The sequence below is a fragment of the Chaetodon trifascialis genome, chromosome 19, assembly GCF_039877785.1.
Source record: "Chaetodon trifascialis isolate fChaTrf1 chromosome 19, fChaTrf1.hap1, whole genome shotgun sequence".
Lineage (NCBI taxonomy): Eukaryota > Metazoa > Chordata > Actinopteri > Chaetodontiformes > Chaetodontidae > Chaetodon > Chaetodon trifascialis.
Genome location: NC_092074.1, coordinates 21,496,552 through 21,511,430, shown reverse-complemented (window position 1 = coordinate 21,511,430; position 14,879 = coordinate 21,496,552). Strand labels below are relative to the sequence as shown.

The window sequence follows — 14,879 nt, the reverse complement described above, 5'->3', positions numbered from 1 at the left end:
AGTCAGCCCAAGTTCCCCTGTCAGCTCAGCTACCCCCAGATTATCTGGTCCGACTGCAGATCTAGATCCAAAGTTCTGCTCTAGTCAGCCCTCTAGTGTCCCTCTGTTCAGTCCATGTGCTTTCTAGTTCACTGCCCCTTTAGTTGTTCATAACTGACTCAAATGCCCTTCTGATCAGTGCAAGTGCTCCCCGGTATGCCTTTTTATTTCCCTTCTAGTTTGATAGACAGTGTCTATCAAGTTAGTCCAAGCGCCCTCCCAGTCAGCCCACTCTGGTGGGGCCTGTAGTAGAGATGCAGACCCCTGTGGTAACTGAACGTGAGCCACAAAAACCACACGGGTGTAAATTTTCAGTAGTTTTATTGAAAAATGCCTCTTCTGTTTTCAGAAATAAATAAGAAAATAAGGCTGTGGAATTCACAATCTGCAGTTCAAACATGAAGCAGCAACACCATTTCCATAGTCTTGCACGCAGGTTTCGACTGCATTCGATACTGAGAAAAATGACAAGAATGACAACAACTATATTCTGGTTAAAACAAAATGAAATGTAACACAAAACAATACTAAATATACACCACAGACATGCAATTCCACGTTTGTTAAAATTAGCTGTGACGGAATAAAGGAAAACTGATAAATATCAAGTCTAGAGATACAAATGAAAGCGGTGTTTAACTGCCATAATGAAACTGAACCTCCTTAGAAGACGACACTGAATGAGAAGGATTATATTTGACATACTGGATGAAGTGTGACCGAGCCGATGTCCCGACACTGCAAACAAACATTTTCTTTACCTTTGTTACAATGAGTGCACGGTTCAACGCTGCCAGTTAATACAAACCTGATGCAAATATGTTACAAGCAAAAGACACGAGTGGAAAAAGAAAGCTCACAGGTTTTTTTCATGGAGTCTTTTTCTTCCATTTTTTAAAAATCAGTCACCCCTCCCTCCCTCCGTCCATCCACACCCTTCACCTGCCACAAAAATGAATATTCACATACGTTTTAAGGCATTTAAAGGTATTTTCCCAATGAAGTCGAGGTGTCAAACCCCGTTTTGTTTATGTATGTGCAGAAATCCAACAACAAACACAGGTTGAACAAGGAAAAAAAAAGAAAAAGAGAACATGGCTTGTCTTATGATGTTAGCAAATTGGATGCCTTTCTTGATAGTGATCTCTTTCGACGCTGGTTTTGCGACACGTCATCCTCCTCAGGGACTGGGACTACTCGGGTGTCGGGTTCAGGAGGGAATTGGCCTGCTCGGAGATAGCGTTTGGGCCCATTGAGCATAAGTTCGACAAATTCTGTCAGTTTGTCTCAGCATGCACAAAAAGAGCGGGTTAAAATTTAGCTATTCTATCTGACGGCTAGCTACAGCACTGACACGGATGGTTAGTCAACTGCAGCGGCGTGTCCACAGTGTTTTGGGGCGTGTTTTTGAGGGACTGTCTGGTGATAAAGCTGGTGTTTGATATTCCCATTTTCCTCTCGCTAGTTTGTGAACATTGTGAACTGCTAAAGCAGGAGATGTGATATTTGCGGCGCTAACAACAATAGCTTGGCTACGTTAGCTTGTTTCATGCACTCAATTAGTGGATGTTTGTTCAATTATCTGTATTTTAAACCCTTTTTGCCTTTAACTAGCCTGCTGTTGCACCAGCTGTGCATAATGTGCGCTGTATGTAAGGATTAGCTGCTCTTCTTCATTTTAAAGACCAAACGATTCATCGATAAATTGTAAAAATCTGCAGATTAAATGTGAACAATCATTTGTTGCAGCTCATGAGTGTTCAGTTTGTACAATACATAAAAGTTACAATGTGGAGTGAAAGTGACTTTGATGTGCTTTCGGCGACACACATCTTTTACTTATTCGTGACTTCAGTTATCAGCAAATGTTGAAAGCTAATTAGATCTAATTAGAGATTGGAAAGGATCGAGCCGAGGGGGTGGGGGTGGGGGGGACACGCCTCTGGTAAACATTTCAGTGCTTTATTTGTTTTGCTTATGTTGGAAGTTCAGGTGTTAGTCCAATTTTAATCCGTTATCAGCGCTGTCAGTTCTCCACAACTCATTTACAGAATAAAAATAACAAAACAAATCTACATGAGAGTCAAGTTCTTCTACCACCAGTCTGGAGAAACCTCTTTGGGGTCGCTTTGTTAGTATTTCATAACATTCAGAAAAGTTTAAAAACAAAAAAACAAAAATAAAAAAAAAAACAGGAAAAGCCAGATTATTTGTTCTTGTACATGAAGTGGCAAATGAAACCTCCGGAGCGGTTCAGTGTGGCCCTGAGCAGTTCAAAACAGCTACAAACACATGGGCAGGAAAATAAAAAAAGAGGCGTTTTGGTTGGCATTCATCAAGCAGCAGGTTGTTGTTTGCAAGGCACAAGCTTTAAAACTACAGATGTTAAAAACTAAATTTAGTGGACTTGATTCAAACATCATTTACAAGGCACAAATTAGTTTATTTACACATGTCACCTCGAGAGAAATGCTGTTAACAGAGTTGTTGCTGCTGGTGTTGCTGGTGATGCTGTGGTAGTTGTTTCTCTGCTACATATCCACCTTTGTTAGTATTTGTTTGGGCTGTTTGTTGTTGTTGTTTGGTGCATGCTCCTCCACTGAACACAGCGTTTCTTTGTTTGGTCTTTGGCTTCAAGATGCAAACAGGCCACTAAACAGGTGGGTGTCATCACCGCTGCTGCTCGTGGGGTTTTGTTCTACTGGCTGTGAGTCGTTGTTAGTACTGGTTTCCCTCTTTGTTGTTGCGTTGTTTTTCAGCAAAGTTTGTTAATGGTTTCCTTTGGCGGTTATCCTTTAAACAGCTCTAGAGTGTGTGAGCAAGTGTTTCAGTTACAGGACTTTGAGTTTTGTTTTTCAGGAAGTCAGTGAAAGCAGCACAGGCGGCATAGAAAGTCTACTATGGTGAACCTGAAACAGGCCAAAGAGGATGGAAGGTGTCAGTTAGGTCAAAGCAGAAGACAGCGAATAAACAACTTCTGAGTGTCTGCAATGATTAGTGACTCTAAGACTGTAGACTTCACCCAAGCATCGGCGTCACACATGGGCCAAATCAGAGAAGCGTGGGAGCAAGTTAGCCTCTTCTCTTCATGTGGAGTTCAACTTGGGTGAAATTTGCACCAAAGTTCAGCAGCTTTCGCTCATGTGTGACCGAGGCTACAATACCCATTTAAAGGCATTCCAACATTTTGGGAATCTTCAGGCCCCTGAACACTGTGATTTTAGGTTGTACCCGACCAGCTTATCATTAAAATTACACTAAAATGTCTCATACAGAGACTGTAAGCACCCATAGATACACCTGTATGTACTGTACCTACAGCACCTGGGAGACCACTGTTATCCTACAGTGTAGAAGAGCCTTTAACCAGAGTCAGAGGAAGAGCTGGGATCAGTCTCATCTGTACAGCGAGAGGTCCAGGGAAGGTAATCAGGAGCTCTTTAGAGTGACTGATATGCAGCACACCTTTATTCCATGTTTAGCCTAGCCTAGCACAAAGACTGGAAGCAGGTGGGAAACGCTAGCCTAACTCCATCCAGAGGAAAATGTCAGTTTTTTCTTGTTTTGAAATAGAAATGTTTTTTTTAATGATTTTTGTGTCAATATTGATACCAAACTTGTCAAATATTAATAGTTCAAGAACTTAATCTATACTGTATAAAATGTACCAAGATATCAAACATCTTTGAATGTCCAGTCTTTGTGCTAAGCTAGGCTAAATGCATCCTGGACCTACGTTCTCTGTACTGGATCCATATTCTCATTTGACTCGGGTTGATCTCTCAAAATGTTGGAGTGTTCCTTTACAGCTTTCTGTATTTTCTATTCATGTCACAACATCAGGCTAATGCATCGCATGCACGTCTTGATACGTACCTCCGTATCCTTGCCCATTGTAAGGAATACCAACACACTGAGAAGAGTCACAGTATCCAGGAGGTCCAGGTGGCCCGCGGACTCCGGCGTACCCTGGACGTCCGGGGGGACCACGAGGTCCAGCAGAGCCTGGAGGGCCTGTAGATCCTGTCCTGCTCTCTCCTGGTGGACCTGGTGCAAAAATGCAGAGAGACAGATCAATAATCAACTCACTGACTGAGTTTTGAGATAGTTCATATTGTTCTAGAGGTTCACATTCTTGTCATAATAAACTGAAAATATTTTGATTTTGAACTGTTGGTTGGACAAAACAAGACATTTGATGTCATGATGTTGAGTTGAAGAGCCATTTTCTGATATTTTATAGACCAAACGATTAATCAAGAATGAACCTTGTTACCGACTTGTTACAGGATGTAAGGATCTGCACTTGCTAAATACTGATGAAGAGTAATTTAAAGATGAAATGATCCATTATGTTTTCAGTCTGCTGTGTTAACGTTTTCGGTTTGTGAAGCATTAATGAGGTCTGCCTTGAAAGACGCTGATTCTCAGAAACATCTCAGCTCAGAGTGATTCTCCTCCATGTGTTTGCATGTTTTTACGATCACTCCACCAATAGAAAACAGTTTAGAGCTCTTTTTATTTATGATTACATTCAAGTTTTATTGTATTCTTGTAAAATCTCCAAAAGTAAAAACCCCAGGAGGTGTTTTGTGATCTCTCAACCAAACAGATAATTATGGCTCAGTGTCATCGCGCTCAAATTACAGCTGGAAAGATAATAAAGTTTTTTTTTAACTCTCACAACTGCTGCTGACAGTCTCGGGCACAACATTTGGTACCGAGAAACAAAAAACTGAAACCATGAGAGGGAAAAAAGGGAAGAGGCAGGGTCTGCTGATCCCTTTCCCCCCTCTGTGTTTTGTCTAGACGTTGGACAAAGCCGGCTTGGAAAGCTTCCCTGACGGTCCGTCCTCAGCATGTGTTGTGAATGAACCTCTTCCATCGTGACTCACTGCCGTCCACTTCCTCCTTTTCCAAGACCATTCCCTCTCCTCCAGTTTCCACAACTTGACCTTGTTTGCTTTAGAGAACTTTTTTCCCTCTTCCGTCTGGACTGTCCCAGAGTTGCGAGGATGCAGTCGGGTGCTGGATTACAGTGGGACTGGGTGCAGTGATTGATTGGTGGAGCTGCTCGAAGGCTCCGGGCAGGATGATGTCATCATTTTTTGGTCATAGTTAGAGCTGAATTTTTCAGGACCGAGCTGCAGCTTCAGAGTTTTGTGGGGAAGTGAGGTCCTGTGTTAGTCTGAGGATGTTGGTTTTTATCAGTCAGCAACATCAGCGGGGTTTTAACGCGCCTTGATGGCCATGGCCTTCTCCAGAAGGGGGACTGGTTTAAAAACAGTGTCTGATTTAATCTGCTCCACCCTTTCATTCATTCTTTTCCTGACAATATTCTCTGAGCGCTACAGTCTCAGCTCGGGGAATCTGTGATATCTGCAAGGTGCTGAGCTGTACGTCAGAGTGAAGCCGTGTCATTTCAGCAGTGCAGGCTGTTTGCAGCACGTTGGCGGTTGCCACCTTCATGCATTCAGGTTGTGAAGCAGATTTTTTCCTTGTTTTCTTCAGGTAATCAGCACATCATCTACACACTAAAAGACGTATGAAGGCACAGCATGCTGTTCCTGGTACCCGTTGTCAGTAGCCACCGTCTGAGGATGGCAAGACCCAGTGAGTTAACTTTATTTTTGATGGAAATGTGACAAAAATGTCCCCATGATGACGAGCAAACTGTTTCAACGTTACTCCACTGGAACGTTGTTAACGAGTACGAGCTCAAAGTTGGATCCATACCAGCTGACTGTGACCCAGCTTCAAACTTCGAAGCTTTAAGTTCTGCCATGTTTTATGTTTTACTGTTTATTTTGTTGGTTAGCTTGTTTAACTTGGCGCTAGCGTGTTACACGTCTAATGTGGCTCGTCCCTCAGACGGAGAGTGATGTGGACTAATTCTGTAACACTGAGAAACTGTGGGAACGTTAAGCCTCATTTGAAGCTGAAGCTAAATAACGAGAGTAGCTTTGATGCCAGTTACTGTTTTTTTCATTCTACTTTTTTGTCTTCATACTGCAGCGCTTGCTCACTGCTCAGCTAGCATTAGCTTTGCATGTGTGCATGCAACTCAGTGATGAAGATGTGATATCAGGTCAAAGTGAGACATACCAGCGGGTCCTCTCGGTCCTTTCTGTCCAATTCCTGACTCTCCTCGGTCGCCTTTCTCTCCTGCAGGACCTGAAGGAGACACAGGATCAGATTCTGTCTCAGGAGCTGTGGGGTCAGAATGATCCTGGAGTTTTACATTAATGATGATGATTCCGCTGTGACTAAGTCTCACTGTGGTCAAAGTACATTCTTGTCTTTAACCAACAGACAGAACAAAGATAAGACCCTTCCTCACTGTACATGAGTCACTCAGCAATTACAGTAATCAAAGTTCAACTTGAGACTTTTGAGCTGCTTTGCATTAAACCACAAGAAAACAGCTTGAAATGAACGAGCGCTCTGTACCGTTGATGAAAGAAACATGCTTTCCATTATTTCTGTCTGTCATTATTCTTATTGTCGCCCTGGAAGCACAGCGACGGTTCTCCAGTGGAGAACAAACAACCTTCAGCTTCTCTAAACCAGCGTCCTGCTGTTGCATAAGAACTCCTACTTCTAAACCGATGAACTTCATGTGAAAATCAGAGATTTCCTCACTGATGAAGCCAAGTCTCGTGATGGTTTTGTGCTTTTTAAATAAACCGTCTGCCGTCTAAATAATCTCTCTGCTACCTTTTGCGCTCCCCTCACAAATCTGTGCAGTTTATTGTTTTAACTCCTAATGATGATAAGTGTGTTCAAGTCATCTCTGCCTCTGCAGCAGATTAATCGTACCTCTCTCTCCCTGCTGCCCGGGTAAACCTGGACTTCCGGGGAAACCGCTCCTTCCTGCGGCGCCCGGCTCTCCGCGGGGCCCCGGCCTGCCAGTAGTACCGGGGGGCCCTGGAGGACCCGGGTTATTGCTGCGGTACATGCCGTTGGGGATCTGGTTCAGTAACGTGTTGACACGAGTCATTTGTGCTGCAACAGGAGAGGAGGAAAAGGAACAGAGCAGTAAGTGGCTGACTCACTGTGTCATGAACGAGCCTGTTTGGAGTCTGGCTGCTTCACGGTGCCAGAAACATTTCCAAATGGAGTTCAGGGGAAAAAATGCACTACTTACAGTTTACTAGCTGCTCGCAAACTTGTCTGGCAATAGATCGCATCATGTTCTGAGGAGCGAAGTCGCCCTGGGTACAAAGAGAGAGGATTTAACATGAAGATATATGAAGCATTTTAAATGCGGTCTGAGGTTTATTAGAAATAGTTTCCTTTACTTTAAAACATTGTTCTTGGTGGTTTGAGGAAAAGCTATTAACTCTGTTCACTCTGTATCAGGTCTCTGCATCAGGGTTGTTTCTGCCGTTCGTGCTGGTTTCCTTCTTTGATCACTTCACTGCTTTTCCATCATTTGGATTTCCTGATTGTCTTCTGGATTGATTGTATTGATCTTCATTTTTGTGTCAAACAATTTGTTGGATCTCTAAAGCTTCTTCTGCAGCAAACCTCAGGAAACTACAATTGTGAACTACATTTCCCATGAGTACAGCTGAGGTTTCCCTGTGATGAAGTCTGAAGAGTGAAAACTGTGTTTGCACTGATCCTGTCACAAACAGCTGCTCTGAGATACCGCGTCCCCAAATCTGATTTCCTTAAACGAGGTCCAAACAATCTGCCAAATCTTTCTTGTTTCAAGATACTAAGACTTATTTCTAGAAACATCCCTCAACACAGGGAACAATTGTCCTTTTCTTGCCAAACCAATGCTTGTCTTACAGTATGTTGTGAAATGCAGGCTTGAAGCACATTTATATCCCAGAGGAATTGTTGGGAATGTTGCCTTGCGGTGCATCTTCTTCATATAAGTTAGCTCACTTTGGACTAGAACCTGTCAGAGGTTTTTGAGCTTCAAAGTAAAAAACATTCAGATTTACTCACTCTCTCTCCCTTGTCTCCCTTAGGACCGACAGAACCCTAAAAACAGAAAATCAGATCAGTTCAGTTCTCAGAAAACCAGTTAAACTCAGACTGGTCGCCCTGACAGTGAGGACACTTACAGGAGGACCAGAGTTTCCAGAGTTTCCTGGTTTTCCTGCAACACCTGGTATTCCAGGAGATCCTGGAGGTCCCTGCAGAGAAACAAAGAAACCAATCAAAGGTCTGAAGAGAGACAACGTTTGGATCACGTCGTTATCATATCAACCAATAAAAACACTTCTTCTCTGGAAATATGCCCCAAACGAATCACAACAAAAGGATTAAATAACATCGCTCAGAGCACAAAACTTTGTAGGTCTTGATAATCATCTGTGTTGATCAGACAATTCAAGTTCAATCAGCACCATCGGCTTGTTAAATGTGGGTGGAGAAAATAGCTGAGTCATGCTTTCTTTCTGAAAACTGACGCCAGTTTGTCTTTGAGCAAGGCACTTAAGTACGTCATTTCTTCAGCCGAGCGGCCAGCAGCTCCCAGGTGTACATGTGTCAAGGTTCCCAGCAAGCCATTAAAGTCTTACCATGGGCCCCGCGGGGCCTCTGGGTCCAGCCGGTCCTTCCTTTCCTTGAGGGCCCTGGAAACACAAGATCAAGACTGAGAAAGCGAACCGATGCTGTTCATGTTGAAAGTATTCAGAGAGCATGGTTGCCATTAAAACCAGCCCGTCTGTACTCACCCTCACTCCAGCTGCTCCGATCGGGCCGACGGCACCAGGAGGACCAGGTGAACCCTGCAAGCACGCAAGACAACAACTCAGAGCCCGCAGAGCCTTCTTTTCCCTGCATTAACCGGAAAGGTCACCTTTGCTCCGGCCGACCACTCAAACTGCTTCAGCGCCGGATTTCTGCCCGTCCAACAGTAAATCTCCTTCTTTGCACTCATTTGCTCTGAAACCTCGCTCACTATTTTTATTGCCAATCCTCTCTGGTCTTTGATGCCTCGGCATAACATTTACAGGGAACGTAATATATTCCAGATCTGTTTTATTGGCCTTTATAAACCAAGACCTGCGTGGTCTGCTAGTCATTAAATGCATGCTGCTATAGCATCTGCTCCAACATGGTCACCTGCAGCCTGCCCGCTCCATCAACACATCCACATGGAGACGAAGAGCTGATTAATGAGTCTCTTTCCAGACTCCGCGGCGTGCAGCACTGCACGGAGTCCTCCTCGAGGGAGGAGGCTGTGATGAAGGCTACGGTCCGATAACGGACAGCTCGCAGGTTTGATCCCTGTTCCAACACTGAATGTCCCTCTGGATGAGCAGGAGGCTAAAATTACTCCAGTCTGTTCAACCTTTCGTCTTCCTGGCTAAGCACTAACAAATATGTGATCTACTCATAGCATGGATGTGTTTGTCCAACATGGCTGCCAGTTCATTCCAGTGAAGGCAGCCTTCATGCTCCTCAGTTAGCCAGCAGGCATGAGGAACTGCATAAAGGTAAGTTCAACTGAAATAATCCTGTATCACTAATATGCAAACAAATATGAAAGCCAGTCAAAGGTTTTCCCCAACATCCCCACTGACAGCTCTGATGAATTACTGTTCTACACGTTCTACCATCTGTACATCGAGGGTGAGCTCCCAACACCAGCACAGGACATCTTATGTCTCACATCTGCACACTGACCAGACTCATTAAAAGTCCAACCTGCTGGATGTAAAAGGCCTAAAAGCAAGAAAACTGATCCCTCCTGCATCCATGCAAGGACGAAAAGGTGCATGAAAGAGGAATTCTTTTAAAATGCACTGAAGCAGCAGTCAGCGCTCCGCAGCTCAGAGGAGGGCAGGAGGGACTGGTGATCAACAGGTTTAATGAGCCTGACGGATCCTCAGAGGGATCCACTGGGCCTGGTGTACCCTCCTATGAGCTCAGTTTCATCTAAGTCTGGATCTTTTCTGCTTGTTTTTTTCATTTTTCATTAAAAATATGACACTTTCATCATTTAGAGCTGCGTGAAGCTCTTTGGATCTCTGGTCGTAAACACACATGTAACGTCTCTGAGCGATGCTGCAGCTTTCATGAGTAAAGTGTCAGTGAGGGAGAAGAGCTTTGAAGTAAACAGGGGAAACTTTGACTTCCATCTCTTACCACCCCGTAAAATGTAAGAAGAAATCAAAAGGAGAGCTGTTACTCAGCGTTCAGTCTCCAGACGACCTGAAGCCTCAGCAGTGACCGTGATGCTCTTCACTTTCAGGCCAGCTGCTGCTTTATAAGCTTAGGTGTCCTTTTTTCTTCCAGACTGAAAATCGAAGGCTGGACTGCAGCTTCTCGAGAATTCTTCGATAAAACAACCAACATGAAGAGGAGGATGCAGCGGCTGAGCGCAGGCCAGCGGCTAACCAGCACTGTTAATCAAGGCGACTTCTTGTTGGCTCGCTCTCTGCAGAAATTTAATTTGAAAGCAATATTCCTAAACTCCCCGTCCTCACTCTCAATCCTCCCCAGCTGGAAAACCATCCGAGTCCGGCCAGAAGCCAGACTAGTAGTCAGGCTGTGAATTATCCCCATTTCCTGTTTGAAACCCAAAAACCTCCTTTAGCCAGAGCTGCACTTACTTTCTGTCCAGGTAAGCCGGAGTCACCGGGGTCCCCCTTCGGTCCGGGCCGGCCCTGAACACAAAACAACAGCAGAACATTTCGTTATCAGTCACATCAACAACATGACCGAAGAAACACTGATGTCGCTTCATCCAACATGAACAGATTCAGATACAAACGGAGAAATCCAGTGGAGGGGAAGTGTTCAGAGCAGCAGCACAGACGGGATATTAACCTGGTCTGGATCTGAACGCCACGGATGGTTGTCAGATTTAATCACCTGAGAGGAAGACTTGCTAACTTCTGGAATTCAGCAGCATCCCTTCAGTCAAAGGTCACGTGACCAAAAAGGTCACTGAGAGCAAACAAGCTTCTCGATTGGCTCTGATGAGCAGTAATAGTAAGGTTAGCCTGATTAGGAATGATGCTGAAATGTCTGTCACATGACCCTCGCCTTGCCTCCCTTGACCTGAGCTGCATCATCATCAAGTCTGAAAACTCCTCCTACCTAATCTGCATACTGAGATCCAATCACAGTGCAGGATGAGGAGGTAAAACCAGGTGTGAACGGGTCTGTTAGCACGTCACGCTAGCAGCAGGTCAAACTGGGCTCTTCACGTTGTCGTCCAGTCAGGTTCTAAATGTGCTTTTTGTCATTTTTGAAGTCGTAATGTCTTGACCAATCGATTGATCTCAATCTGCAAACAGCTACAACTGTTACATAAATGTAATGGAGTACAGAGTAGAGAGTATTTCCCTGTGGACAGGTGTTTAGTTGTACCTGGTTCCTGTCCTGTGTGACCTCCTGGCCTCAGACCGAGGCAGTGTGTGGGCACGGCTCGTCTCAGGGTTAGAAATCCAAACTGAGTGATTAACATTCAGTGATATCGAGCGCTCAGATCTCTTTGCTATCACGTCTTTCCCTCAGACATGAAGGAATGTGAATCTCTGCCACAGATACTCCCCAGCTTGTAAATTCCCTTCATAATAAATCGCCTAAATAATCCCTCTCCAGTGTGCCGAGGCATGCTGGGATTTATGTCGAGATGCTGAGAAGACATTTCGCCCGTGTGGCTCGGAGCAGGGAGTGTGCGTGTTTGCGTCAGGTGTGTTTATACACTTACAGCCTCTCCTGGAATGGACAGCCCGCTGGGCCCTTGAGGGCCAGGCAGACCCATGGGCCCAGGTGGTCCGCTATCTCCACGCGGGCCAATCGGCCCCTGTAAAATGAAGAGAGGAGGTCAGATAAGAAATGTTTAAACACAGGTGGAATTTGCTGCTGATATTAATTCTGCTGTAATCTGTGGAGAAGACCAACAGGAGATGAGGAACCGGACGTTCCCCTCGTATCGACGAGAAAAGGCGAAAACACGCGTTGGATAAGTGGAATCAGATGTGCTCACGCTCTTCAAAGCTTTGTACTTTAAACAATCTTTTGCTTTCATCGAGGGCTGATAGCTGAAGAGTCTGATCCCGCTCAGACTGTCACGGAGAGCTTTCAGTCTTCAGCGTGAAGTTTTAAAAGTGAGACAGAGGAGGCTTTATTATTATTAATGAAGATACTTACAGCAGAACCAACCTCTCCTCTTTCACCTCGGGGGCCTTTGCTGCCGGGGGCGCCCTGAAGAGGAGGGAACCAAGACAATCTGTCAACTTTAACAGCAAATATCAGAAGGAAAAATCCACCTTCAAGCCCCCGAAGCCCTAATAAAAACATCTTAAGGTATTATTTACCAAGAGTTTAACAGTTCAAACGTCTGGTTTGATCCGACAGTGACTGAAAAAACACCAACTAGTTAAATAACCTGAACGGTTCAGCAGAAAACTGCAGAGGACAGAACAGAGCAGAGACATGGACAACGTCCACCTTCAAGTCTCTAATAGCTTGAGTGGACTTTATGTCTATGTGAGTTCAAGATTTTAAGATTTAAGTGATATTCTTCATTTTCCTTGTTTTGGTCTTTTCGTGGGATTTGCTGGATTATTTCTATCCTTACATCAGAGAGGAGGCTGTCAGACGGGTTAGTCTTCATCATGCTGCACCACAGTTTACCCTCTCCGCCCTCTTAAAAGATTTTATGAGGATTGCAGAGAAGGTTTTTATGGTTAATGTGCTGCAGGGCGCAGTATTCTCTCTTGTACAACATACAGCGTATAAATAACCATAAATAACCTGACATGGGAGAGCTTTCCCCACCTATAAGGAGTAATGCCACCGTGGAAAAATATGTCATGCCATGTTCTAGGACTGCAAAGCTAACGCAGTGCTAGCTACATTGTTCCCTAAACGTAGCGGATGGACCAGAGGAGGTGAACTCTGGTGTCCTGCATCCACCCCACTGTGCTATAAGAATGTAGCACCTCCTGGATTGGAAAAAAATGTTTCCAACGAACATAATCTGGGCAGCGATTACGTTTCCTCCAAACAGTATTTGGCAAAAACCGTTTAGTTTATAAACATCATTTCTAGGAGACGGGGCTGAGCTGTCAAATAAAGAAAATACGAGATTTTCCTCTGAACTCGAGCGGAAGGAAAGTAAATTCTCTGAACTGTTCTGAGCTCATCGTTCCCTCCGCCTGTAAACACAGGATTCAGGTGATTCTTACCACTGGGCCCTGAGGCCCCGGCAGCCCGTTGCCCGTGGAGGTACAGGTGCAGGAGTTTGGAAGAGACGGACACTTCAGCTCATCTCTCTGAGGGAGAAGGAAAGACACAAATCAGCAGTCACAAAGAGCCACAGCATCAAGTGTCAGCTGACTGAACTCTGGAGGCGAGTTAACGTCTAACGTGTCGTCAGCAGCAGATCCCTGCAGTTCATCCTGTCATGGTTCAAAACATTAACATCGCTGACATAAACTGTGAGTGAGCGTCTTAAAAAGGCGCTGATAGCAGCTCAGCAGCTCTGAAGAGTTTCAGAAACGTTCATGAACGCCTTCTGTTTGGAAACGTGTTTCTCAGTGCTGCGTCTAAAGCGCTCCGACAGCCTCTCTGTAGGTGAAACTCATCCACAAGACGAAGAGCAGAGCCAGCACATTTTCAGAGTCGCTCTGCAGACAGAGAGCTCCAGAGCAAAGTAAAACCCAAAAACAGTCTCCTGCAGAGGACCTGCAAGGAAGCCTTCTGTGGAGACACGCAGATGCTGCATGGAGGTAGACGGAGGATATCTGGTCAGATATCACTAAAATCTGATGCTTTAACATCAATAAATCATTTCCTGATCGAGACACCGGAAGAGTTTCGCAGAGGACATGCTTCATGAACTCTTTGGTCAAACTAGATCACACTGAGGCGTCGCCGGGCGGTTTAGAGTTTCACCAGTTAAGGTTCTCACAAAGTGTCCGCTGCTGCATCCTTCATCATCCCCACTGTAAAGCAACCAATCAGAACACATGAAATGACGCAGAGACGATTTCAACTATCAATTAACAATAAAAGTCATTTATCAAGAGGAAATGTGCAACATTTTGTGAGTTACATTGAGCAGGAAGCCTGCTGATTGCTGTACAGCACAGAACATTTCAGGATGTCCATCTTCACGGCAGCTCTTCATTGTCCATTGAGTCGTTCAGTGTTCTGATATTTGAGCCGTTGTCATCACGCTCAAAATGAACACATCAGCAAACACACTCCTGTCATACACGTTGAATATTTTTCATCCTTTATGTCTCTTCACAAGCAGAAGCCACATTAGCGCCTAAAAGCTGGAACTAGCTGCATGTTTCTGGTTCAGAGCACCAGCTAAACATCCAAAAAGTAATTTAAACGCACTCTGGACCTGTTTGATGGACCTGTCAGGTCATGCAGGGCATTCACTCCCTGCGGATGTGAAACTGTTTCCACACTGATCGCCTCAGTTTGAACATTGAATAATTGTCAGTGAAACAGCCCAATCAGGCAGCTGTCCTCACTCTGCAGCAATTCAGATAATAATCCACCAGAGCTGAATCCTTTTCAAAACCTTTTGGACGTCCCGCTGCAGACGTGCTGCGCTCAGACAAAGCTTTATTTGTTACAGCGTCTCCGGAGATCTCTGCTGGGACCGAAGTGAGAAAGCTTCACGTTGAGAAAGGCCAGAGTCGGCCGCCAAACAACAGGCTGCACTGTGCTGCGTCGAGGAATCTCAAACTGAAGCTGCTGCCGGCCGCCAAACGTTTCACTGCTCGCAAACAAATGTTCCTCTTCTTAGCCACGCAGAGGTCTTGAGAAACACCAGAAACGTTTTTCAGAGGAGTTGATGTGTGAGGGATGAAGGACAAAGAAAGATCGGGACTTTTCGA

The 14,879-nt window shown here is 44.8% G+C and overlaps 1 protein-coding gene across 1 annotated transcript in view; it reads right to left on the bottom strand.

Moving 5' to 3' along the window:
- Window positions 1-343: 343 nt before the first annotated feature.
- col12a1b (collagen, type XII, alpha 1b) overlaps window positions 344-14,879 on the bottom strand; it is a 115,683-nt gene continuing 101,147 nt past the window's right edge. The window contains exons 66-78 of the mRNA XM_070987133.1: window positions 13,209-13,295; window positions 12,169-12,222; window positions 11,726-11,821; window positions 10,620-10,673; window positions 8,736-8,789; window positions 8,580-8,633; window positions 8,121-8,192; window positions 8,002-8,037; window positions 7,187-7,253; window positions 6,859-7,044; window positions 6,145-6,213; window positions 3,916-4,086; window positions 344-1,265 (exon numbers count right to left, since the gene is read on the bottom strand). Of these exons, the coding sequence (XP_070843234.1) occupies window positions 1,144-1,265; window positions 3,916-4,086; window positions 6,145-6,213; window positions 6,859-7,044; window positions 7,187-7,253; window positions 8,002-8,037; window positions 8,121-8,192; window positions 8,580-8,633; window positions 8,736-8,789; window positions 10,620-10,673; window positions 11,726-11,821; window positions 12,169-12,222; window positions 13,209-13,295 (1,122 nt within the window). The 3' untranslated portion in view covers window positions 344-1,143. The remainder of the gene's footprint in view (window positions 1,266-3,915; window positions 4,087-6,144; window positions 6,214-6,858; window positions 7,045-7,186; window positions 7,254-8,001; window positions 8,038-8,120; window positions 8,193-8,579; window positions 8,634-8,735; window positions 8,790-10,619; window positions 10,674-11,725; window positions 11,822-12,168; window positions 12,223-13,208; window positions 13,296-14,879) is intronic.